Raw genomic sequence first — 25,606 nt, 5'->3', positions numbered from 1 at the left:
CTCCACTGAATAAACTGACAGATTGATTTTTAAAAATTATTTGTAACATACTTTGAAAGGAAATCCACTTCCCCTCCCCCCCCCCCACCTCTTTACATTGGCTTCTTCCCCTTTCCTTTTCAGTCCTGATGAATGGCCTCAACCCGAAATGACAACTGGTCTGTTCACTTCCATAGATGCTGCCTGACCTGCTGAGTTCCTCCAGTATTTTGTATGTTGCTTTGGATTTCCAGCGTCTGCAGAATTTCTCATGTGTGTTTCAGTTCACCTGCATCAATATCGCTCTGGTTAGGGTTATGTTTCCAGCACTCCTCAATGAAGCTTCAGACATCTGTATTGAGGAATGAATTATTGCTCAAATTAGGCGATCAATCTATGGTTTTGTAACCTCCTGCTGAGCCCTGCATCAACTGGGTTTTAAAGTTCACATAGGAAGTAGAGCTGAAACCAGTCCATATCCTGTCACATGGAGCAAAGTTAGTCTCACTTGATAGATAGATGGATAGATAGATACTTTATTCATCCCCATGGGGAAATTCAAATGATGAAACGTTACAGTTCTGCTGGTCAAATTAATTATTGTAACCCGAAAGGAAAATCTTCTGTGGAACAAATTATTGTAATTTTGCAATTCCTTCCACACCCCCACATTTATTTTATTCAACCTTCGTTGATTGCTAGAAATAGTTCAGTTTTTGAAACCTATATGTTGGTTGATTTCCAGTGTGTCAGATGTTTGAAGTTGGCCAAAAGCTGTGTAAGATTAACATTTGTTAATAATTAGAATACAATGCATAGACCAGAGGTGCCCAACCTTTTTTATGCCATGAACCAATACAGTCAAGCAAGGGATCAGTGGACCCCAGGTTGGGAAGCCCTGATGTACATGTGGATAATCTTCTGTCAGCAACTGCAAGGAAATATCAGTCTTCGAAGAGTTTTAACTTTCAGAAACTGAGAAAAGTGGCTTAAATGCTTTTTTTTGTTGAAGAAATAGTGTTACTTTAAGAAAAATCACTTTTGCATCTTTGTGCTTATTTTTGTTCAATCTTCAAACTATTGCAGCAAAGGCATAGTGAGGTATTTGGGATCCATTTCACTTCTTCCATTCTTGCTCTCAAATTCTCCTTCCATCCCCTTCCTCTTATCTTTGCTCTTTCCCGACAGGTCATTTTCTGATTTTTTTTGTGTGAATATTTTGGTCTGGTTGGCTAGATTTATGGGACATCTCCCAAGCTGAACCAGAGTTGAATGTGTCCTTGCAATACACTCAAAACACTGGAGGAACTCATCAGGCCAGGCAGCATCTAGGAAACGAGTACAGTTGACGTTTTGGCCTGAAACCAATAACGTACTCTTTTCCTAGATGCTGCCTGGCCTGCTGAGTTCCTCCAGCATTTTGTGTGTGTTGCTCGGATTTCCAGCGTCTGCAGATTTTCTTTTGTTTGTGATTGGATGAGTCCTTTCTCAACTTCCCATTAACTAGCTTTGGCTAATGCTCTGCTGCCCAAATTCTCATTCAATCACACTTTTGCCTACTAACCTCCTGGTTAAGCAGTGCTTCAGCATTAACAGCCCCATAATTAGTTTCATATCTCTTTTAATTTCTGTAGCATTCTCCAGCCCTGTGGCTATAAAAGCAGTCCTGATGAACGGTGTTTATTCCCTCTGTAGATGTCCCTTGACTTGCTGATATTGCGTCTGTGTTGCTCAAGATTTCCAGCTCCTGCAGAGTCTCTTGAGTCCAGGATTATCTACGCCTTGAACCACTGGGTACAAGAATCCACTTGTTGTTCCTTTCTGCCCCTTGTGGCACATCGTTGGCATTTTTGTCTGTTTTTGACGAGGATTCAACCCAGCACAGATTAAAGTGTGGAAGGAGCCGGCTGGATTTGAACCTGGGACCACTTGCCTCGAAGACCAGTGCCGATGCCACTACGCCACCAGCTGGCACTTAGTGGCCACTTTATTAAGTACACCAGTACCCATACTCGTTTATGCACATGTTTGGTTCAAGCTGACAGGAAGTTGACAGTAACTCAAGTAACAACACGTTGCAGCAGTGGTGTGCAGAAGAGCATCTCCGTATGCGCAGTACGTCGAAATGGATGGGCTATAGCAGCAGGAGGTGGCATGGTTGCATAGTGGTTGGCACATCGCTCTACAGTGCAGGCGACCGGGGTTCAATTCCCACCACTGCCCGTGAGGAGTTTGTCCATTCTCCCCGCGACCGTGTGGGTTTCCTCTGGGGTGTTCCGGTTTCCTCACACGGTCCAGCGTTGATAGTTGGTAGGTTAATTGTTCATTATAGATTATGCCGTGGATTAGGCTAGGATTAAATCAGGGGTAGGGGATTCTTTGGAGGGCCTATTCCATGCTGTATCTCAATAACATTTTTTTAAAAAGACCATGAACGTATACTCAGTGTCCACTTCGTAAGGTACAGGAGGTATTGTATGTAGTAAGGTAGGACCATGAACGTATAAGCAAGAGATCCAGTTATCTGATTCAGTGTTGTAGCTTCATACTGACTGTGCTGAGAGTGGCCTGAAGTCTGTATCCAGAGAGCTCAAAGCTCACATTCTGCCAGAGAATTTAAATGTAACTCAAGACGAGTAAGTGGACTTTGTCATGATGCATGAGTATCACAGATGCCCAACTGTAGAGAAGGAAATCTCGTGTGACATGGTCCAATCTCTGTGTCACTCCAGCATTTTGAACATAACTGACAGCTCAGACTATAACAATCAGCCTTGCTGCTGATGACCACAAAGCATGTACCTTCTGTTCCACAAAGCTGACACCATCAGTGCTTTGCAGTGCTGCAAACCGCTCTGACTCACTTGCCAGACGACTGGAAATCATTAAGCCTCTCTGGTGTTGGAAATCTGAAGTGAACAGAAAGTACCACAAGCACTCGGCTAATCAGGCAGCATCTCTGCACCTGCTGAGTTTTTGTTTGTGCACTAGATTATTGAGTCGGCCTCAGAGCAGAAATACTTGACTATTATTATTATTGATTTTGAGGGAGCGGATTTGACCCAGTGCATCATGGGTAAAGCCCTTCCAACTGTCGATTACATCTACATGAAACGCTGTCGTTGGAAAGCAACATCCATTATCAGAGATTCCCACCACCCAGATCATGCTCTCTTCTCACTGCTGCCATCAGATACAAGGTACAAGAGCCTCAGGACTCACACCACCAGGTTCAGGAACAGTTACTTCCCCTCAACCATCAGGCTCTTGAACAAAAGGGGATAACTTCACTCACTTGCCATCCGTTGAGATGTTCCCAGAACCAGTGCTCTCACCTTAAGGACTCTTTACCTCATTATCTCATGTTCTTGTTAATTATTGCTATTTATTTATATTTTCATTTGCACAGTTTGTTGTCTTCTGCACTCTGGTTGATCTTTCATTGATCCTGTTATAGTTACTATTCTATAGATTTGCTCAGTATGCCCACAGAAAGATGAATCTCAGGGTTGTATATGGTAACATATATCTACTCTGATAATAAAATTTACTTTGATCTTCCAGGTTTCCATTCAGAGGTTAAACAAGGAATACTGATAAAATCCTGATGAACAAAAAGACAACTTGTGCCTTCTGAGTAACACACACAGAATGAAAAGCTTAGTAAATCAAATTTGCAGTAATAATTATATACCGATATTCAAAATTTCTTGATCCTTGGATTCAGATGCATTACCTCATGTATTCCCATGAGAGCCATTACATAGTCATCTCTCACTCTGACTCAGTCTGTTCCGGAACCTAAGAACTTCAGTATTTTCCCATAGTTCTCAGTTTACCTGATCACTACCATTGTGAAAGCAGAATGGACTTCTGCATAATTGCCTGTGGTTTCACCATCCAGGTTCCTCAAATAAGACAATATTAACTCATGTGGGTGCAGTTGTCCTTTGGTTGCATCTGTGTCATGCATTTTTTGTGTGTGTGTGGGTTGCAGATATTAGCAAAAATGTCCCGAAGTTACAGCTGGGCACCCAGTTGTGAACATCTGGTCCTTGAATCTTTAGCCTGTAACTGAAGACTCCTTTACTGTTCTATATGAAGTTAGGAGTTTTGCTGGGAAAGGGACTGCAGAGAGGAAAGTACATTATACATGAGGACCACAAACTTGGTGTGGGGTTTGGAGGCTTTCGTGCCTCAATGACCTGGAGAACTGTGTTGGCTAAAGTCAGGGCTTTGCACTTTGGCTCTTGGTAGGGTCACCCATGCCAAACAGGTAAAAGGTAGAGGACAGATTAAAAGTGGTTCACAGGACCTCCAGCTTCAGGGGTTCATCTCAGGGTTAACAATCCTGACGGGTGAAAAGAGAATTGTTACAGAAACAGCAATGAAGAATCCTTCTGTGCAGACGGAGGTGGAGGACCCTCATTGCTGCCCTAATGACCAGCAGCGTAACAGGCAGTAAGACCTCCCTAGCTTGCCAACACCTGACAAGGTCCATCCTGTACCTTGTCGAATGCTACAGGGCTGCAGACAGCTTCTGTCTGGGAAGTCAGTGTTCAGCTGCATATCTGACAGGTTATGAGCACTTCATAGGAATGGAACCCTACCAAATCCTGGGGACAACCTGTAAATCACTAGCCGAGCAGGTGAACAAGAGATCGATTAAGATTAGTTTTATTGTTACAGTGAACTGCGTTGTTTTTGTCAGAGACCAGCACAGTGTGAAGATGCGCTGGGACAGCGCACACCTGCCACCATGCTTCCAGTGCCAGCATAGCTTGCTCACAACTCATTAACTCTGCCCTGTGCGTCTTTGGAATGTGGGGGGAAACTAGGGCACCTGGAGGAAACCACACAATTATGGGAGAACATACAGACTCCTTACAGCCAGCGGCGGGAATTAGACCCCGATTTTCTGATTGTTGGCACTGTAAAGCATTAACACTAGCTGCCATGTTACCCTCATTCTCTCATTCCTCTGTTTTCGGTGTGTAAGAGAATAACGTTCATAGCAACCAGCCTAGGTCTAATTGTACTCCCCCAGGAGACTCACCTGCTTCTTGCTCTTCTGGACTAAGTCCAGCCTGAAGCCTGGAGATTTGGGAATAACCAGGTTTCTGTCCATGATGACGATGGTACTCAGACCATCTGGGAGTTCGTCCAGAATGCCTTTAGCTCAGTATCAGAGACCGTAACATCTTGTGTCATCTCCAGCCTGTACTTCGCTCCTTTCAACGAAACGCTGACAAGTTAGACCGTAATAAAAGTTAAGTTTACGTCATAATAACTTCATCATCTTCTGTGAATGTAATGTAATTCTTTTAACAGATGTTTTCTGTAAGAACAGAAGAATGACGGGGGGAATCTCATTGAAACCAACTGGATAGTTAGCCTCTTGTTGCTATGGTCAGAAGCTCCCATCTGCTTCAAAAGGACAACAGTTATTCCAGTGCCTAAGAAGAGTAGTGTGAGCAGCCTTAATGACTATCTCCAGTAGCACTCACGTCTACGGTGTTGGAATGCTTTGAGAAGTTGGCTAATATCAACTCCTGCCTCAGCATGACCTGGACCCACTGCCATTTGCCCATCGCCACAATAGGCCTACGGCAGACGCAAACTCAATCGCTTTTTAGGGGGCCTTAGATCATCTGGACAATAGAAACACCTATGTCAGGATGCTGTTCAGTGACTATAGCTCAGTGTTTAACACAATTATTTCTACAGTCCTGATTGATAAGCTACAGGACTTGGGTCTCTGTACCTCCTTCTGCAATTGGATCCTCAACTTCCTAACTGGAAGACCACAATCTGTGCAGATTGGTATTAATAACTCTTCCTCATTGCCAATCAACACTGATGCACCTCAGGGGTGTGTGCTTAGCCCACTGCTCTACTCTCTCTATACCCATGACTGTGTAGGTAGGCATAGCTCAAATGCCATCTATAAATTTGCTGATGATACAAGCATTGTTGGCAGAATCTCAGATGGAGACAAGAGGCTTACAGGAGTGAGATATACCAACTAGTTGTGGTGTCACAGCAACAACCTTGCACTCAATGTTAGTAAGACCAAAGAGCTGATTGTGGACTTCAGAAAGTGTCGGATTAGGGATCACGAACCAGTCCTCATAGAAGGATCAGAAATGGAGAAGGTGAGCAATTTCAAGTTCCTGAGTGTCAAGATTTCTGAGGATCTAACCTGGTCTCAACACATCAATGCAGCTATAAAGAAGGCAAGACAGCAGCTATATTTCATTGGGAGTTTGAGAAAATTTGGTTTGTCATTTGAAACACTTAAACTTCTACAGTTGTACCAGGGAGAGCATTCTGACAGGCTGAATCACTGTCTGGGATGGGGGTTAGGTGGGCGCTAATGCACAGGATCGAAAGAAGCTACAGAAAGTTGTAAAATTAGTCAGCTCCATCTTGGGTACTAGCCTCTGTCTTCAAGGAGCAGTGTCTCAGAAAAGCAGTGTCCATTATTAAGGACCCCCATCACCCAGGACATGCCCTCTTCTCACTGTTACAATCAGGGAGGAGGTACAGGAGTCTGAAGTGTTAAGTACCCCGTAACTGGGTCACTTACCAGCAAAGATAGAGAGGTCCGTTGAAGTCTGATGGTACTATTTTTAACAGTATTTATTGATAGAAATACACAAAAATAATATCAATGCAAACACACAGATAACATATGTTGTCAATACTAAATCTAAAAGCGCGGGTATAATAATAATCAATAAGAAATAAGCTGTATCGTTGTCTAGGGGATAATGAATTGTCCGATGGAAATATATAGTTCGTTCAGTTCATACAGGCTGCAGCCGTTGGGGGCCCTGTGTGGCAATTGTTGGAGAGAGAGAGAGACGGGTTAAAACTTGCCCATTCTGTTTATGATGTCAATCCTTCAAGAGTTGTTGAGAGTTGAGTTCCCCGTTGTTAGCTAAAAACCGTTTTTCCGTGGCAAAGGTCACCGATTCCGGGCAAATGGAAGCAGACGCACGTGGCCTTCCACCGGCTTTCGCTATTACGGGATCGCTAGCGTTTCTTCTGGTGCGTCTGAGGGGCTGTTCCCACAGACCCTCTTTTTATCCTGACTCACAGGGTCTCAGGTGTCAATCAGGTTGGGGATGATGCAATCCCTCCACCAACCTCCTCCTTGGATCATTGCCTGGGGCTTTGATTGCATCGTCCAGGATGCAATACACAAGTCCGTCTCCAAGAGACAATAGCCGGTATCAATGGGTCCGCCTTTCGGAGGCCAGGACACATTCCAACCCTTTTGTGGATTCTGCATGTCTTTCTCTCATTTCCTGTGTCTCCTGAATTGACTCAATAGTGATCTTGCGATTCTCACAAAGGAGGGGGCTACCCCGCACCCTTCGGCCCCTCGGAGCTGTGGTACATTCATAACAGAAGGCACACACTCAACGATTCAGGAACAGCTTCTTCCCCTCTCCTATCTAATTCCTAAATGGATATTGGATTCATGAACACTACCTCACTTTTATTATGTCTGATTTTGCTATTTTCTAATTTAATTATTTAATACACACACACACACACACACACACACACACACACACACACACACACACACACACACACACACACACACACACACACACACACCTCTCTCTCTCTCTCTTTCTCTCCCCCTCTCCCTCCCCCCTCCCTCACCGTAATTGATTTCACATATTTTTCCTGTATCATTATGTATTGCATTGTACTGCTGCCACCAAGTTAACAAATTTCATGACATATGCCAGTGAACCTAATTCTGATTCTGATATTGAATGGTCTAAATAGGATGGACATGTAGAGGATGTTTCCTATAGTGGGGGAGTCTAGGACCAAAGGGCACATTTTCAGATTGAAAGGACGTCCCTTTAGAACAAAAATGAGGAGGGAGTTCTTCAGCCAGAGGGTGGTGAATCTGTGGAATTCATTGCCATGGATGGCTGTGGAGGCCAAATCATTTAAATAAAGCAGAGATTGATAGATTCTTCTTTAGTACAGGCGTCAAAGGTTAAGGGGAGAAGGCAGGAGAATGGGGTTGATGGAGGTAATAAATTAGCCATAATAAAATGGTGGAAAGATTCAATGAGCCAAATGGCCTAATTCTCCTCTTACGTTTTATGGTAATGTTGGATCATAATCTGGGTTACCCTCCACCCAGTAGGAGCAGAAATAAATTTTATCTTTTCCTTGCAGTTCTGTTTTAGCACTAGAATGATAACAACTATTTCCTGTATGGGGCCTAATGTGAGATTGACAGCTTATTTGTCCAATTTTGATGAGTTAATTTGTGTTTAAGGTTCCAAGGTTTGAAGTTACCCCACAAGGGTTTCTGGCCTGTTTGAATAATTAATACTTTTTGAATTGTCTGAAGGTATTCAAAATCTGGCAGCTGGGCACATTTTCTCTGAGAGTCGAGTGCTCGTGGGGAGAAAATGGTGTTTTGTTAATCAATGTTTCTCATGTCAATCCATTCAGTAACAATATTTACACATTGTTTAGTTTAAAGCAGCATCTTGTACCTCTTGCATGGAAAATTTAGCTTGATAATAGCAGCTTTTTACAGCCATTGTCTCTCAGCTTGAAAACAGATGCACGCTGTTCAGAAACTCCATGACAAGAGACGCTCTTGTCTGTCAGCAGCAGAAGCATCTTGTTTAGATGAGATTGTCACCATCATTGAATGGTAATGGTTGTGGAAACGTTGTTCCTGAAGGTTGCAATCGGTTTTCGTTGAGAAGAAAAGGGAGAGCATCTTTCATCATCGAGGATCCTCACCATCCAGGCCACACTCACTTCTCACCACTGCGGAGGGACAGGAACCACACCACCAGTTTCTGGAACAGTTCCCTCAGGCTCCTGAACCAGTATGGATAACTTCGCTCACCTCAACACTGAGCTTATTCCATAACCTATAGACTCACTTTCAGGGACTCTACAACTCACGTTCACAGTGTTATTTGTTATAAATGTTCTTTGAACTTTGATATTTTATGTACTTGCAGTTCGTCAGTCTTTGTGTGTAGTGTTTCATTGATTCTATTGTATTTTTTTGTTCTGGGAATGTCTGCAGGGTCCTTGGTGATGGATGCTGCTTTCCCTCATCTTCTCAATCTTGAAGAGCAGCATTTTAAACATCTGAACACCACATTACCATTCTGTGACAAATACATACTTCGATAATAAATTTACTTCAATCTTTAAAACAGGGCCAGTGAAAAATATAGGGAGAATTAAAATCATTATTCAAAGGCATGTGCAAGGTTTTAAAGCGTAAAGTATAACATCTAGATAACCCAATAGTGTGGTTCATGGGCAGACACAAGTAACAAAAGTTCAAAGTAAATTTATTAACAAAGTAGATATATGTCACCATATACAACCCTGAGATTCATTTTCTTCTGTGAATACTCAGCAAATCTATAGAATAACAACTATAACAAGGATCAGTGAAAGATCAGCCAGTGTGCAGAAGACAACGAACTGTGAAAATGCAAATATAAATATATAGCAATAAATAATGAGATAATAAGATGAAGAGTCCTTAAAGTGAGATCATTGGTGTAGGAACATTTCAATGATGGGGCAAGTGAGTGTAGTTATCCCCTTTTATTCAAAAGCCTGATGGCTGTGGGTAGTAACTGTTCATGAACCAGGTGGTGTGAGTCCTGGGGCTCTTGGACCTTCTACCTGAAGGCAACAACAAGAAGAGAGCTTGACCCGGAAGGTGGGGTTCTCGGATGATGGGTGCTGCTTTCATGTAGATACGACAGCGTTTCATGTAGATGTAACAAAGGAAAGTAGAGCAGGAATAGGCCATTTGGCCCCTCAAATCTGCCCTGCTGTTCCAGATGATTGTGTCTAATCTACACTGACCTCAACGCCTAATTTGAGCTGGTTCCCTTAACTCAGTTCTTAATTATTCAATATGCAGAATCAGAATCAGGTTTATTATCGTGGGCATATGTTATGAAATTTGTTGTTGAGTGGCAGTACATAAATTACAATAAGAATATAGAGCAAAAAATAGGGCATAAAGAGCAAATTCATGAGTTCATGGATCGCTCCGAGATCTGATGGTGAAGGGGAAGAAGCTGTTGTGAAAATGTTGAGTGTGTATCTTCAGGCTTCTGTACCTCCTCATTGATGGTAGTAATGAGAACAAGGCATGTCCTAGATGGTGATGGTGCATGACGGATGGATGCCACCTTCCTGAAACATTGCCTTTTGATGATGTCCTTGATGGTGGAGAGGCTGGTGCCCTTGATGGAGCGGACTGAATTTAGAACCTCTGTAGCCTTTTCTTATTCTGTGCATTGGCGCCTCCATATTAGACAAACCAGTCAGGACGCTCTCCATGGTACATCTGTAGAAATTTGCAAGAGTCGTTGGTGACCCATCAAATCTCCTCAAACTCCAAATGAAATATATCTGCTAGCATGCTTCCTTTGTAATTGCATCAACGTGTTGGGCTTAGGATAGATCCTCAGGAATGTTGACACCCAGGAACTTGAAGCTGCTCACCCTTTCCACTGCTGAACCGTGGACGAGAACTGCTGTGTGTTTCTCCAATTTGCTTTTCCTGAAGTCCACAACCAATTCCTTGGTCTGTCTGATGTTGAGTTCAACGTCACTTCCACTTCAAATACATCTAACGATATATCTAACAATCTCAAATATGTTTAATGATCGCGCCTCCACCTTCAAGGGCAGTGAACTCCAAAGCATCACTCACCTCTGAGAGAAGAAATGTCTATGCATTTGGACCTTACTATGTTGCCCCATTCCCCAGGTCGACTCTGCTACTATTGCAATTTCCTGACATCTATCCTGTTAAAACCCCACAAGATCTTATATGCTTGTATGAGGTCTCGCTTCTTTCTTTTATACTTAAATTATCAGCCTTTCTCAATAGGACAATCCTCTCATATCAGGAATTAAGCTGCTGATTTTCCTTTTAGATTCGGATTTAAATTCCTTTGGACTGTCCTCCAGTGCCACTTTATACTTTCTTCATTGATAAAGAGTTCAAAACTCTTGACATGTTGGTCCATGACCTACTCTTGTGCCAAGGTGGGGCCACCCTCAGGGTGGAGGAGCAACACCTTATATACCATCTGGGTAACCTTCAACGTGATGGCATGAATATCAATTTGTTCTGGTTGAAAAAAAAATTCCTTCTCCCTCCCCTTTTCTTCTATTCCCCACTCTGACCTTTCACCTCTTCTTACCTGCCCATCACTTCCCCTTGGGTCCCCTCCTCCTTCCCTTTCCCCCACGGTCCACTCTCCTCTCCTATCAGATTCCTTCCTCTCCAGCTCTTTACCTTTCCCACCCGTCACCTCCCCCCGGTGTCCCTCCTCCTTCCCTTTCCCCCACGGTCCACTCTCCTCTCCTATCAGATTCCTTCCTCTCCAGCTCTTTACCTTTCCCACCCGTCACCTCCCCCCGGTGTCCCTCCTCCTTCCCTTTCCCCCATGGTCCACTCTCCTCTCCTATCAGATTCCTTCCTCTCCAGCTCTTTACCTTTCCCACCCGTCACCTCCCCCCGGTGTCCCTCCTCCTTCCCTTTCCCCCACGGTCCACTCTCCTCTCCTATCAGATTCCTTCCTCTCCAGCTCTTTACCTTTCCCACCCGTCACCTCCCCCCGGTGTCCCTCCTCCTTCCCTTTCCCCCACGGTCCACTCTCCTCTCCTATCAGATTCCTTCCTCTCCAGCTCTTTACCTTTCCCACCCGTCACCTCCCCCCGGTGTCCCTCCTCCTTCCCTTTCCCCCATGGTCCACTCTCCTCTCCTATCTGATTCCTTCCTCTCCAGCTCTTTACCTTTCCTGCCCACCTGGCTTCACCCATCACCTTCCAGCCAGTCCTCCTTCCCCTCTCCTTGTTACTCTGCCAGCTTCCCCTTCTTTTCCGGGGCTGAAGAAGGATCCCGGCCCGAAATGTCGATTGTTTACTCATTTGCATAAATGCTGCCGGATCTCCTGAGTCCAGTGTTTTGTGTGTATGCTCAGTATTCTAGGTATAGCCTCATCAACACCCTGCACAACTGTAACAAAACTTCCCCTGTTCTTAAACTCTGACTGTTTTCCATTAAAAAAACACAATGCAGTTTGATAAGTTGACACTGGTTTAGTCATTGGGATTTTGGTGACTAGAATATGCAAGTTCCCACCGCTGTCTGTAAGGAGTTTGTACGTTCTCCCCGTGACCGTGTGGGTTTCCTCTGGGTGCTCTGGTTTCCTCCCACAGTCCAAAGGCGTACTAGTTGTTAAGTTAATTGGTTATTGTAAATTGTCCCGTGATTAGAGTAGGGTTAAATCTGGGGCATGAACATTCAACTCACAGATCTCCGTTGATACCCCTGCCCCCCCTTAACCCATCCCTATCTATAATTTTAGTCTGGTTCTCTTTCTCTTTTTTCCCCCCTCACTATAATCTCCCCTCAGCCCTACCTTTCTTTCTCTTTTATTTCTCGTAATTCTCCACCTTCCCCCTAGCCCATTTCCCTCCAGCCTATCACTTCCCAGCTCTCTACTTCATCCCACCCCCCACTTCTTATCCCCCCTCGACCATCCCATGTTACTTCACTCCTGATGAAGGGTTTCCGCCCGAAACGTCGTCACTACCTCCTCCCATAGATGCTGTCTGGCCTGCTGAGTTCTGCCAGCATTTTGTGTTTTTATTAAATCTGGGGTTACTGGGCAGTACGGCGTGATGGGCCAAGAAGGCCTACTCTAGTCTGTATCGCAATCAATCAAAGGTTTTGGGAAGAGAGCAATAGATGAGAAAGGGAAAGAAGCAACAAGCAGTGAGTTGTCGAGCCTGGTGTGCCTAAAATGGATATGAGTGCATATTTTGCTCTCCTTGGGAAAATGGGTAAATATGTGAGTGGAATGATCTGCAGGGACATGGGAAAGGAGCAGGAGAGTGGGACTAATCAGAAAAATGTTTGCAGCTAGCATATCCCAAATGGCCTGAATATCTTCCATCCAATCTTTATAAAGCTGATTCTATAAAATGTGCTGTCCACATTTTGTAAATAAGTGACCCATTTTCAGAAAAAAAATGGGCTATTTTGTGTTGGATGCTTCTCAAGTGGAAGTCATAGAACTTTAAATAAAAATTAGCACCTAAAATTAATCAATAGATTTCACTTTCAGTTGACTGGTTAATGATGTTTTTGAATCCCTGGTATTTAGTATGTGGTTAAGGGATTAGCTTGTGTTTGTGAGGCAGCTTCCCATGGATGGAGAATCACAATATGGTCTTTGTCATTCGGTTAAACCCTTTATTATTGAAGCCATATCCATTGAACTGTACAAAGTTCCAAAACGAAGAAACTTTTACCTCTGCATTGGAAATTCCTTGTCTAAAATTGCACCCTACTGTTCTGGATTTCCCTAGGAGATGAAAGAGTTTCTGTGTACCTGTCCTGGCAGATTTTTTCTTATTATAATCTCTTCCCTTAAATAGCCTTCAAATGAACCACTCTAACCTGTCAACAGGAAGCACTACAAGTCATTGCAACTGATTTGATATTGCTAAAAACTGGAGTATGCTAATGAATCTGTGCTTTGCCCATCACAATCCCAGCACGTCATCCCCATGATGTGGTATTCAAACCCACTCTGCTCCAAGTAGGGTCTAAGGTGCAGTATAATTGAAGGATAGGTTCCTCCCTCTTGCGTTCCAGCTCCTTGAAATAAAAACGCAAGCTTGAATTATCACCCTTGTACTCGTCTGTCAGCTTCTTGTGTTCTTTGTGCAGAGAACCCTATGTACCTTGGCTCCCTCTTGGTTCCAATTCGATGGCTTTGTTCATCTCACTACTGAACATCGTGTACCATAATTGTAGCCACTCTCTGTGACTCCGATTCCCACCCACAGCATTTATCATTAACCTATATGATATCGAACAGGGGTCCCCAACCTTTTTTGCACAGCAGACCAGTTTAATATTGACAATATTCTTGTGGACTGGCCAATGGGGGTGGGGGTGGTGTTCACGTTCAACAGTGCGTGATAAGGAATGAGGAAAGGACTCATATCGTTTCATATCGCCAAATCATATCGTTTCCTGGCGGCCTGGTAGGGGACCACTGAGATTGAATATGGTAAAGGTCTATTTGTGTGTGGGTTCACGGATGGAGTGAGTGTTTATTTGAACTCACTGATCCATTTTGTCATTATATGATTGATATATCCTTTTAAAAAAACCTGTCACCTTCTGTCCATTAGCTTAGCAATCAATAAATCACATTTGTGAAATAGCCATTTTCTTGTAAAAACTTTAGTCCTGAGTCCCTTACTGACTAATGTGACGTTTCCATATACTGTTACAGTAATTGTCCGTACAGTCATAGTTCTTATAAATCTCACCAGAACCTGCAGTCATTTACTTTAATAATTTTTGAGTGGGCACTTGTGCCACTTCTGGTCTTCTTTCTGACCATGAGAACCGGTAAATATTTAATTGATCTCTTTGGTACATGATGATTTGCCTGCACTTGATCTCAGTGCAAATATGAGAAGATGCAGAGAAGTTCATGAGGCATCAGGATTTCACCTTGTTTCTGCAGCAACTCATTCCAGTTAATGAGAGTCCAGATAAAGGAACAGAAAGATCAAGCCTTCAAGCATTCCTCGATAAATATTTTAAAACATATAAAAGCTTCATATTGGCCAGAATTATTACACTAAGCATATTTTATATCTTGTATTTTGGAGAGTGTAATATTGGGTGTCGGGGTGGAGATGCGTCTCTAACAAAGGAGGTGTAAGGTGTTCCATCCCTCCGCTAGCCTGCAGGTCACCCTTGGCAAGGTGTAGCACCTGCTTAGACCCCCTGATCAGTGTCACATGAAGCCACAGGAGTAGATAATGGATGGTCGTATGAGCAGCCGGTGCATATCACAAGTCCTGGTTATGTGACCACTGACGCCAGGCAGACCATCTCTGAAGGCTATTGATAATGGCTGGGATTACCCGTTTTGTAAAGACACTACTCAGAAGAAGGCAATGGCAAACCACTTCTGTAGAAAATTTTTGCCAAGAACGATCATGGTCAAAGTTCATGATCGCTCACGTCGTACGCCATGGCACATGATGATGACGATGAATGCTGTCCAATGCAGTTCAATTGCAGACTGTTCTGACTCCAAACAAGATTGTATCTCTCTAATTGAGATGGTTTTGAGGAAGTGTCTTGGCATTATCTGATGGAGGATATTAAGGAGAACTAACTGAATAAATGAGGAGAAACTCTTTTCATTGGTTGAGGTGTCGAAAATTCTCCTTTGACTTTAAAGAATAAAGATCATTTTTATTTATTACATGTACATTGAAACATGGGGTGAAATGCATTGTTTGCATCAAGTACCAACACATTCTGAGGACATAACAAGGGCAGCCATGCTTTCTGTGCCTACCTAGCATGCCCACAATTTATTAACCCTAACCTGTACGCCTTTGGAATGTGGGAGGAAACTAGAGCATCCGGTGGCAACCCACAAGGTCACGGAGAGAACATACAAATGCCATAGAAACAGCAGTGGCACATGAAAGCATTATGCTAACTGCTACGCTACCTTGCCATCTGCTTTGAGATAGTTTAAGTGCTGACTACTTTAAAACACTTGTGCACCTCTTCTGGGGGCAAAAGGCAGGTCATTGAAAAATAAAAGATGTGTTGTTATTGCGCATCAGCTGTGATCTGGTTGTGAGACCCAAGGACCTGATTGAAAACTCATGTTCCAATAGTCAATTAGAAAAACAAGATAAACTGGAAATATGAAATAAAAACAGAAACGGGAAATGGGTCATACAGCATCATTGGAGAGATAAATATTTCATGTCAACAACCCTACATGAGATGTGGAATTTGAAACTTTCCCAGTTCTGACGAAGGGTCATTCCCTATTTATTCTGTTTCTCTTTCCATAGGTTCTAGCAGGCTTAACATTCCTGTTTTTATTCCAACTTCAGTGATTTTATAATAGATGAAAATTTATTGCACACCTTCAACAGGCTAAGTGCATTTCTATTTCTAAAACTGCAATAAATGGATGTGTAGGGATAATAGAAGAGGATTACTCCTCAGTTTGAATCTGATCAATTTGCCCAAGGATTGCTGGATGGTGAAACTATGTAAAGTAAAACACAAACTTTTTTAACACTAATTTGAGTTTCTTCACACATGGCAAAGCACACATCCTTTTGTGTTCATATACTGTAACATAGTTCACAAAATTTGTCCCCTTAAAATTTGCAGCATTTCTTTGAATATAGTTGCAATATGTAGTGATATATTTGCCCCACGTATTGTTAAGTCAGTCTTCTGTTATTAAGTAGACATTTCCTGGACAGTGCATCTCTGGGTTACGTAGCCGGATTACATTTGTTGTTGCATTGAAGAATTGTGTCCAGTTCTGGTAACTGGACAGGAGAGAGCATTAGAAAGAAGGCCAGAGAGAGGCTGCAGGAAACATTTATTAGCATGGCTCCAAGGGTGGTAATTTCAGTTTTCCAGTGAGACTTGAAGAAGCTGGTGTTTCTCTCCTTGGAATAAGGAAAATAGTGATTGGTTTAGATATTTTATGAAAGATGTTCCCACTGGAGTTCCCAGTTATTTTATGCCATGGACCCCTACCATTAACGGGGGGGGGGGGGGGGTCCATGGATCCCAGGTTTGGTCCTGTAACAGTAGCTTAAAGAAACTCGAGCTTCTTCTTCTCAGGCATTCCCTCGGGCGAGGGGGCGACCTGTTTCCATTTCATTTCTCTTGGGTCTGAAGTAGTAGATGAGGCCAGTGTGAGATGCTGCCTGAAATGGGGTAGGGAGTGCTCCTCCGAATGGATGGCCAGGTAGGTGGAGGTATTGCTCCTGACGAAGAGACGTAATGCCACTCTGAGTGCTCCATCTCGATCTTCCACAGTGATGAGACAAATGATTCTGATGAGTCATTTTTCTCCCCCAAGGAGTTTTTGCAAACCTGATTGAGTTGTTTTCTCTGATCGATTTTGTTACACTTGCGCGGAGCAAGAATGACAACGGATTAAACGTTCTTGCTGAGTCACGTTGGGCAACCTGGGGTGCGGGAGCTACGAGCCGGGCCCGCCGAGGCGAAAACGTGCACTTGACAGCCCGCGCAAAGAAGAAAGGGTTCTACATGTAGGAGGCTGAATCGAGTCACTGCGCGATCAATCGGCTGCAGGCACGCTTGCCACGTTTTTGCAATCAATCCGATAGGGTTCAGCTTCGCTACTGTCTCAAGGGGAATGTGCAGATATGGTATTGTTGGTACCTCACCAGTGGACTGAGGCATCTTCAGCCCAATGTTAGCGTCCATTATGGTGAAGGTGTTGAGAATATCCTCACAGTGTCTTGCTTGGATGAAAGTGTCATCTGAACTGATGCCTATGTGTGGTTTAGAGAGGCTGTTATTTGGTCCCCCTTATGAAAAAGAGATGGTTATAGCAAGGCCACACACCAAAAGTGACCCTAATAGCATATTGTGTACTATGTAGCACAGAGCACCATTTCTCCTGACACAACGTGAGTGACACAATGGGAAATAAAAGCCACTACTTTTCTATTGTTACTAATTGAGCATTATACTGGATAAATTTGAAAGGAATACTGAAGTACTTAAAATACAGGAAAAGGAAATGAATTCTCAAGATGACTGGGAGCTTTTGTTGGGGCTGGAGTTGTGAAATAGCTTCATTGCTCATCATTTCAAAATGTTTCCTTCTCTTTATCTTTGTGGGATCCATTCAATCGACACTCAAGTCATGGGCGGTGAAGGTTAGCCAGCAGCGGGCATCTCACATATCTCTCAGATTTAGCATGTGAACACAATCTTACACAACAGGCACAATGATCAGTTTATGTATGGTATGTGCATACAGGTGTCTCCAGGTCACGGCAGTGTTCCGTTCCTGAGAACTGTTTGCAACCTGTTCAGGTCAGCTGTGGTAAGGGTGAGCAGCTTCACACTGCTGTGTGTCAGCATCTCAGAGAGTCTATCCTGGGCCCAACATATTGATGCAATCATGAAGAAGGCTCACCAGCAGTTTAAGGAGATTTGGTATGTCACCAGCAACATCTGCAAATTTCTCTAGATGTTCTGTGGAGGGAATTCTGCTATGGAGGCTGCAAAGTACAGGATTGAAAGAAGCCTTCGATCAGGGTTTGCCAACCTGGAGTTCATGGGACCCCTTGCTAAATGGAATTGGTCCATGGCATAAAAAAGGTTGAGGAACCCTGCTGGAGTCTCAGCCAGCTCCATCATGGGAACAAGCCATCCTACCATTGAAGACATCTTCAAAAGGCAGAGCCTCAAGACAGTTGGCATGTGTTATTAAGGACCCTCACCCTCTGAAATATGCCTACTTCTCATTAGTACCATCAGGGAGGAGGTACAAGTGCCTGAAGAAGCATACTCAATATTTTAGGGGCAGCTTGCCAACCGCCATCACATTTCTGAACTCTCCATGAATTCCTGAACACTATTCCTTCACTATTGTACTTCTTGTTTATTTTGGTTTGTAACGTAGTAATGGGGCGGCATGGTAGCGTAGTGGTTAGCACAACGCTTTACAGTACTGGTGACCGGGGTTCAGTTCCTGCCACTGCCTGTAAGTCTGTATGTTCTCCCCGTGGATTTTATCCAGGTGCTCTGGTTTCCTTCCAAAGACGTACCAGTTGGTAGGTTGATTGGTCATTGTAAATTGTCCCGTGATTAGGCTGGGGTTAAATCGGGGGATTGCTGAGTGGTGTGGCTCGAAGGGTCGGAAGGGCCTGTTCCGCACTGTATCTCAATAAATAAATAAAATTTATCCATTGCATTGAACTGCTGCCACAAAACAACTCACTTCATGATATATATCAGTAATAATGACCCCGATTCTGATTCTGAACTCAAACTGTTCGTACGGCAGAAATGAGCTGAAACAGTGTGGGGCAATGACTGTGATGGGATCGTCAGCAGTCACAGGAAGAACGGCTGCCAGTGTCTCAGAGAGTCTGCCCAGCACTCCCAGTGACGTGAAGGAAGATGGAAGTGCCCCATTCCTACCCAGCAGAAGAAGCCTGCAGCACATCCATCTTGCTGGTCACCCAAACTGAGCATCCAGTCCTATATCGGGGACTTCAGCACAAAGTCGAGGCTCAAGTCTAATTTTGCATGGCAAGAGATTCCATTTTTCAGGTCAAAAGTATCTTGTGACAGCTATCCTGACCAATACTTATCCCTGCATCCACGTCACTGAGAGAGATTATGTTCTTGTCATTGTGTTAATGATGTCTTTTTGTATGCAACTTGGCTGGAGTATTCCTGATTACAACAGTCAATACGTTTCAGAAAGTGCACATTTTGGCCTGAAAGTAACTTCATTTCCAGAAAATAATGAACACGTCAGAATCTGCAGATGCTGGAAATCCAAAGCAACACACACAAAATGCTGGAGAGCTCAGCGGGTCAGGCAGCATCTATGGAAATGAATAAACAGTCGGGACTGGAAAGGAAGGGGGAAGACGCCAAAATAAAAGGGTGGTGGGAGCAGAAGGAAGATGGCTGGAAGGTGACACCAGGTGAGTAGGAAAGGTAAAAGGTTGGAGAGGAGGGAATCTGATAGGAGAGGATGTGGACCACAGGAGAAAGGGAAAGAGGAGGGGGGAGGGAATTTTCCCCGCAGAGGCTATTTAAAATGCAAGGTAAACACAAGGCTGTTTACTTTTTGAAGATGGAGCAATGACAACTGTCAGGGCTGAACTCGGCTGCTCAGTATGCAATGCTTTCACCTATCAGTACAACCATTTTGGTTGCACGCTGATTTTTTTAAGCAGTTCCTTGCAGCTAGGTTGATTGTTCCCAGGGTGAGTTCTGACTTAATTAATCTTTTAAACTCCTCTAGGCAGACACCCCCTATATATTGAAGCGGATTTTTCATCCAGAACTGTATTACCAGAGTAAGTCACAACTGGAGCCACATTTAGGTTCTCTTTCCTCTCACCCAAACAGATGACATAAATAGCGTAAACAAGTCTTAAATGCAGTTCATATATTAACTGTAAAAATGTCCTGCTCCTAATCAGCATCAGGACTGCGGGGAAAAGAGTGATTGAGTATCATTCTCTTGCACTCTTGCCAATTTATGTCAAAACAGCATATGCAGTAAACAGCTCCTTGTGGCTGGGGGGGGTGGGGCACAGGGACTTTATCTGTTCCACTGCTCTCCAACTATACACTGAGGAGAGGAGGTTTTTTTGTGTGCTGTTGTAGATCCCCTCATCGATTGACCACTGTATATACCCGTTGCATGTTCCTTAGCGGCAGGGTGTCGTAATGGTCAGCACTGCGTTTCACTGTTCAGGCAACCCAGGTTCAGTTCCCGCCGCAACCTGTAAGGAGTCTGTAACCTTCTCCCCGTGACCACGTGGGTTTCCTCCCACAGTCCAAAGACGGACCGGTTGGTGGGTTAATTGCTCGTTGTAAATTGTCCCGTGTTTATCAGGGGCTCAAAGGGCCGGGATGGCCTGTTCTATGCTGAATAAATAGATAAATTGATGTTGTAGATCACCTCATCAATTGACCACTGTGTATTTCTTCTGTTCCTTTGATGTTGTAGATCATTAATTGACTGCTGAAACTGAGACTAGTTTAAAAAAAAGACACTTTGTTTGGAAAGCACGGCCAGGCAGCAATTACAGCAGCAGTTATTTCCTGGTTGGTGTGCCACGTGACTGATGTGTCTGTCTGCCTCTCTCTCTCTCTGTCAGCTGGCGAATACTCGCCTGACAGTGCTAAGTGTGGGGCGAGACTGTAGATCAGCAGCCACTTTGAGAGTGTGAGTGTGCGTGTGCACACGCTGCTGGGTTTAGTTAGTGACATCAGGGAAACTTAGCTCGACCTGCTCCAGAGCTCCCTTTAACTCGGAAATCAACAGGCAGATAGCATGGCCTCGTGAGCTTATTTGAACTGTATTTTTTTTAAACACACAGAACTATTCTCATCTGAGGAGATGGATTACTATTATTGCCCGTGGCTGCGCAGGAGTTTTCAGTATTTCTGGGTAAGTGAGTTGTAGCAGTCCGAATTTCTGTGTACTGTCAGTGTTCCAAGTGTTGCTTCAGCCATCGGCCAGCAGATAATAGTGCTTGTCGGGGAACTTTTTACTCAGTCCTAAGATGTTATCTTGGCTGCTAAGTGTGCGAGGAAGAGAGTTCTTTCCCTTTAAATAATTATGTTCTACTTAACTCTTAGCATGCCAATACTTCCCACAAATTCGTTAGACCAATGCCGTCTTCTGTTTCAGAATTCTTGATGAAAGGAGTTGTATATCCAAGTGCGTCTCAAGAGCTTAAGCACCATTTAAAATGCCCACTTGTTGATTCAGAAGATTTATGTTCAACTTGTAATATCTCCCTGCACATTGTGTTAGTATGAGTAGTGTGAAGAATTGAGGTGAAAGTGTCTTTGATTAGAATATTGTCAAGGTGCCAATATGCTAAAAGGTGTCTCTAAAAGTTCTTCAGTGTGTGCCAAGTGGCTTTGCGTTTAATTAACGAATTTATAGTTGTGCTTAGTTCATTGTTAAATGTGCAGGTACTGAAGGCGAAATGGGAAATTAATAAATAGAGTAAAAATACCAACTCGTGGATTTACAAATTGAACCTTCTTAATTCAGAATTTTGATGAAGGATCTACCACTTTATGATTTGAGGAAGTTGGTGTTTTTGATCCTTGCTGTGAAACTTGTGTGGTCTTTAGATGATGTCATCATAGATGTATTAGGTCATCTTTGGAGAGAGTAAGCTGACGTGACTAACAGGAAAAGATTGAGTTGGTTGTTTCACTTGTGTGAACTTGTTTTTTTTTAGTAGGGAGGACCTTTTGCCAATCCCATCAATTTGTAATGTGATGGTGTAATTGTAATGTAGGGAAGACAGTGGTGTAGAGCGCCTGGGCGGTCAAGGTGAAGGCTGTGTGCTCGGGTGCCACAGTGAAGACTGGAACATTGTGGCTGGACCTTCATGGGGAACACTGTAGTGTAGAATAGCCGGATCCTCTCAGTGATGTCCGTGGAATAGATTGGTTGGTCAGTTTTGTCCCTGGTAGAGATTACCTGGGTCCACATGCTCAAGGCAATGCCATAGAGGCCTGGGTACTCACAGTGAAGACTGTGGCACACACTAGCTTGACCTTCGTGGTGAAGACCAACATGTTGATTGACTGAGTACTGATGGCGAAGGCCTTTGTGGGTCTTGATGGTGAAGACTATGGTGTATGCTGGCCCTCATGCTGAAAACTGTGGTCCCAGGTGCCAGGTTATTCACAGTGAAGGCTTTATAGAGAGGCCCAGTTCCATGCGTCCTCAGGGAGGATGCATGGAACTGGGCCTATGTTATCATGTTTGGGCCCTTGGAGTGAAAACCAGTTGGATGAATTCTGTGCACTTTCTCATAAACTCCAGGATTATTCGATCCAGTACCATTCAAGTTTAATTGTCATTCAACCATACATGAATACTCATGAATGTAACCAAACGAGACAGCATTACTCCCGGGTCAAAGTGGAGGTGCAGAAGTGCGCGCATTGCTGAGGACCCGCGACTCTGCCTTCAGAGCAGGCGACAAGGCAGCTTTAACAACAGCAAGGGCCAAACTGTCCCGAGCCATCAGAGGGGCAAAGTGTGCACACACCCAGCTAACCCACAGCCACTTCCAGGACAGCGGCGACACGCGGCGCATGTGGAAGGGCATCCAGGACATCACCAATTACAGGACAACATCACCTGACTGTGCAGGTGATGCCTCCCTCCCAGATGCGCTGAATAACTTCTATGCATGGTTTGAGGTGGAAAATGACGTGGCGGCGAGGAAGTCCACCCCCCTACAAATGACCAGTTGCTATGTCTCACCATGGCCGACGTGAGAAGAACCCTGTGCAGGGTCAACCCACAGAAGGCTGCTGGACCAGACAACATCCCTGGTAGAGTGCTCAGAGGATGTGCAGACCAGCTAGCAGATGTTCTCACTGACATCTTCAACATCTCCCTGAGCAGCGTCACCGTTCCAACGTGCTTCAAGGCCGCCACCATCGTCCCTGTGCTGAAGAAGTCTTCAGTGTCCTGCCTAAATGACTACCGTCCCATTGCACTCACATCCATCATCATGAAGTGTTTCGAGAGGCTCGTCATGAGGCATATCAAGACCCTGCTGCCCCCCTCACTGGACCCCCTGCAATTTGTGTACTGTCCCAACTGCTCAACAGATGACGCCATTGCCATCACCCTCCACCTGGCCCTAACCCACCTGGACAAAAAAAACACGTACGTTCAGATGCTGTTCATAGACTTCAGTTCAGCATTCAACACAATCATCCCTCAGAAACTGATTGGAAAGCTGAGCCTATTGGGCCTGAACACCTCCCTCTGCAACTGGATTGTAGACTTCCTGACTGGGAGACCTCAGTCAGTCCGGATCGGGAGCAGCATCTCCAACACCATCACACTGAGCACGGGGGCCCCCCAGGGTTGCGTGCTCAGTCCACTGCTGTTCACTCTGCTGACCCATGACTGTGCTGCAACACACAGCTCGAACCATATCATCAAGTTCGCCAATGACACGACTGTGGTGGGTCTCATCAGCAAGAACGACGAGTCAGCTTACAGGGAGGAGGTGCAGCGGCTAACGGACTGGTGCAGAGCCAACAACCTGTCTCTTAATGTGAACAAAACAAAAGAGATGGTTGTTGACTTCAGGAGGGCACGGAGCGACCACTCCCCACTGAACATCGACGGCTCCTCGGTAGAGATCGTTAAGGGCACCAAATTTCTTGGTGTTCGCCTGGTCCCTCAACACCAGCTCCATAGCAAAGAAAGCCCAGCAGCATCTCTACTTTCTGCGAAGGCTGAGGAAAGTCCATCTCCCACCCCCCATCCTCATCACATTCTACAGGAGTTGTATTGAGAGCATCCTGAGCACCTGCATCACTGCCTGGTTTGGAAATTGCACCATCTCGGATCGCAAGACCCTGCAGCGGATAGTGAGGTCAGCTGAGAAGATCATCGGGGTCTCTCTTCTGCAAAGCAAACAGCATTATGAAGAACCCCACGCACCCCTCATACAATCTCTTCTCCCTCCTGTCATCTGGGAAAAAGCTCCAAAGCATTTGGGCTCTCACGACCAGACTATGTAACAGTTTCTTCCCCCAAGCTATCAGTCTCCTCAATACCCAGAGCCCGGACTGACACCTTGCCCTATTGTCCTGTTTATTATTTATTGTAATGCCTGCACTGTTTTTGTGCACTTTACGCAGTCCTGTGTAGGTCTGTAGTCTAGTGTAGCTTTCTCTGTGTTGTTTTTTTACATAGTTCAGTCTAGTTTTTGTACTGTGTCATGTAACACCATGGTCCTGAAAAACGTTGTCTCATTTTCACTATGTACTGTACCAGCAGTTATAGTCGAGATGACAATAAAAAGTGACTTGGCTTGACTTGAAGTGCAAAACACAGTACTGACACTCACACACAAGATAGCAAGCACAAATGGCATCACCATCATCAGCAGCCGTCGATCCCAGGGGATCATGGGTTTGTGCCTCTGGTGGACTGTGTCTTCTCCAGGGTGCAAGCCTGGGTGGGAAGATTTGAAGAACTGGCTGTTGCCCATGCAGGGGGGTTCCCCCTCTCCACGTCACTGATGTAGTCCAAGGGAAGGGCAAGTGCCGATACAGTTTGGCACCAGTGTCGTCGTAGAGGTTGCCAGAGTGAAGTTGTAAACAACATCAAACTGCCTTAGGGACCCTGGCTCTGAGTTTCTTCCTCGGGGTTTACTCCCAAAGCCTTTCCCTTGCGTGGGTATGGCAGCAAGGCAGCAGAGGTTTAAAATCATGGCTTGAGACCTAAGTCCTTGCACATACAAGACAACAAGCACATACAGAATATCAGTAAGATACAATGACGCAGAATCTTCACATATGTAGTCTGGACTCCCAGCCCATTGAAATCATTTGTCAACCGCAATATGGTGACTAATTCCTCACAATAGATTGTCACCTGAAGTTAATCAACTAAATGCATTGTTCAAAGAAATAATGAAGATCAGAATATATTCGACAAATGATTAAAGATTTCAAGAAACTTAAAAATAATATATCACCTTTTGTTTTGGTGCATTAACTCAAAGACCACAACAAAGTATAATCGTACTTCGGAGAGCTGAACAATAAAAACTGTTGGGTACTTTGAATTTGCTACTTTTTTGTTTTCATTGAGTTGCTGAGTCAGTCAGTGAGTAAAGGGCTAAAATTGAAAGATTCACAGTTGTTCCTGACGTCATTTAACCACAAGCCAATATAATCTGCTTTTGCAAATGAGCTCGAGAGCAGCCTTAAGATATAGCAATGAGCCAGAGTTTAGTGATGTGCTAGAGCACATTGACCGGCATCAAAATGTGGGAAGAGTTCTCTCCCCCTTACCAGGTTCTGTGGAATGTGGGGGGGGGGGGCGAATGTTCACTTTGGAGCAGGTGATTTACATGGCGAGGGGGAGGAGTCCCAGGGTGTGGTGCTATATATTATATTATACGTATTCCCAGCAGT

General features: G+C 44.3%; 1 protein-coding gene across 4 annotated transcripts in view; it reads left to right on the top strand.

The window, feature by feature from the left end:
• LOC140738451 (uncharacterized) overlaps nucleotides 1-25,606 on the top strand; it is a 268,214-nt gene that overhangs the window by 125,158 nt on the left and 117,450 nt on the right. Inside the window, exon 7 of one of the 4 annotated variants that reach the window (XM_073065745.1) lies at nucleotides 21,004-21,074. The exons of the other annotated variants lie outside the window; for them this stretch is intronic. Coding sequence (XP_072921846.1) covers nucleotides 21,004-21,074 — 71 coding nt within the window. The remainder of the gene's footprint in view (nucleotides 1-21,003; nucleotides 21,075-25,606) is intronic. 4 annotated transcript variants of the gene reach the window in all.

This window comes from Hemitrygon akajei, chromosome 14 (genome assembly GCF_048418815.1).
Source record: "Hemitrygon akajei chromosome 14, sHemAka1.3, whole genome shotgun sequence".
In the NCBI taxonomy this organism is placed as follows: Eukaryota; Metazoa; Chordata; class Chondrichthyes; order Myliobatiformes; family Dasyatidae; genus Hemitrygon; species Hemitrygon akajei.
This window is presented reverse-complemented; position numbering and strand designations above follow the sequence as displayed.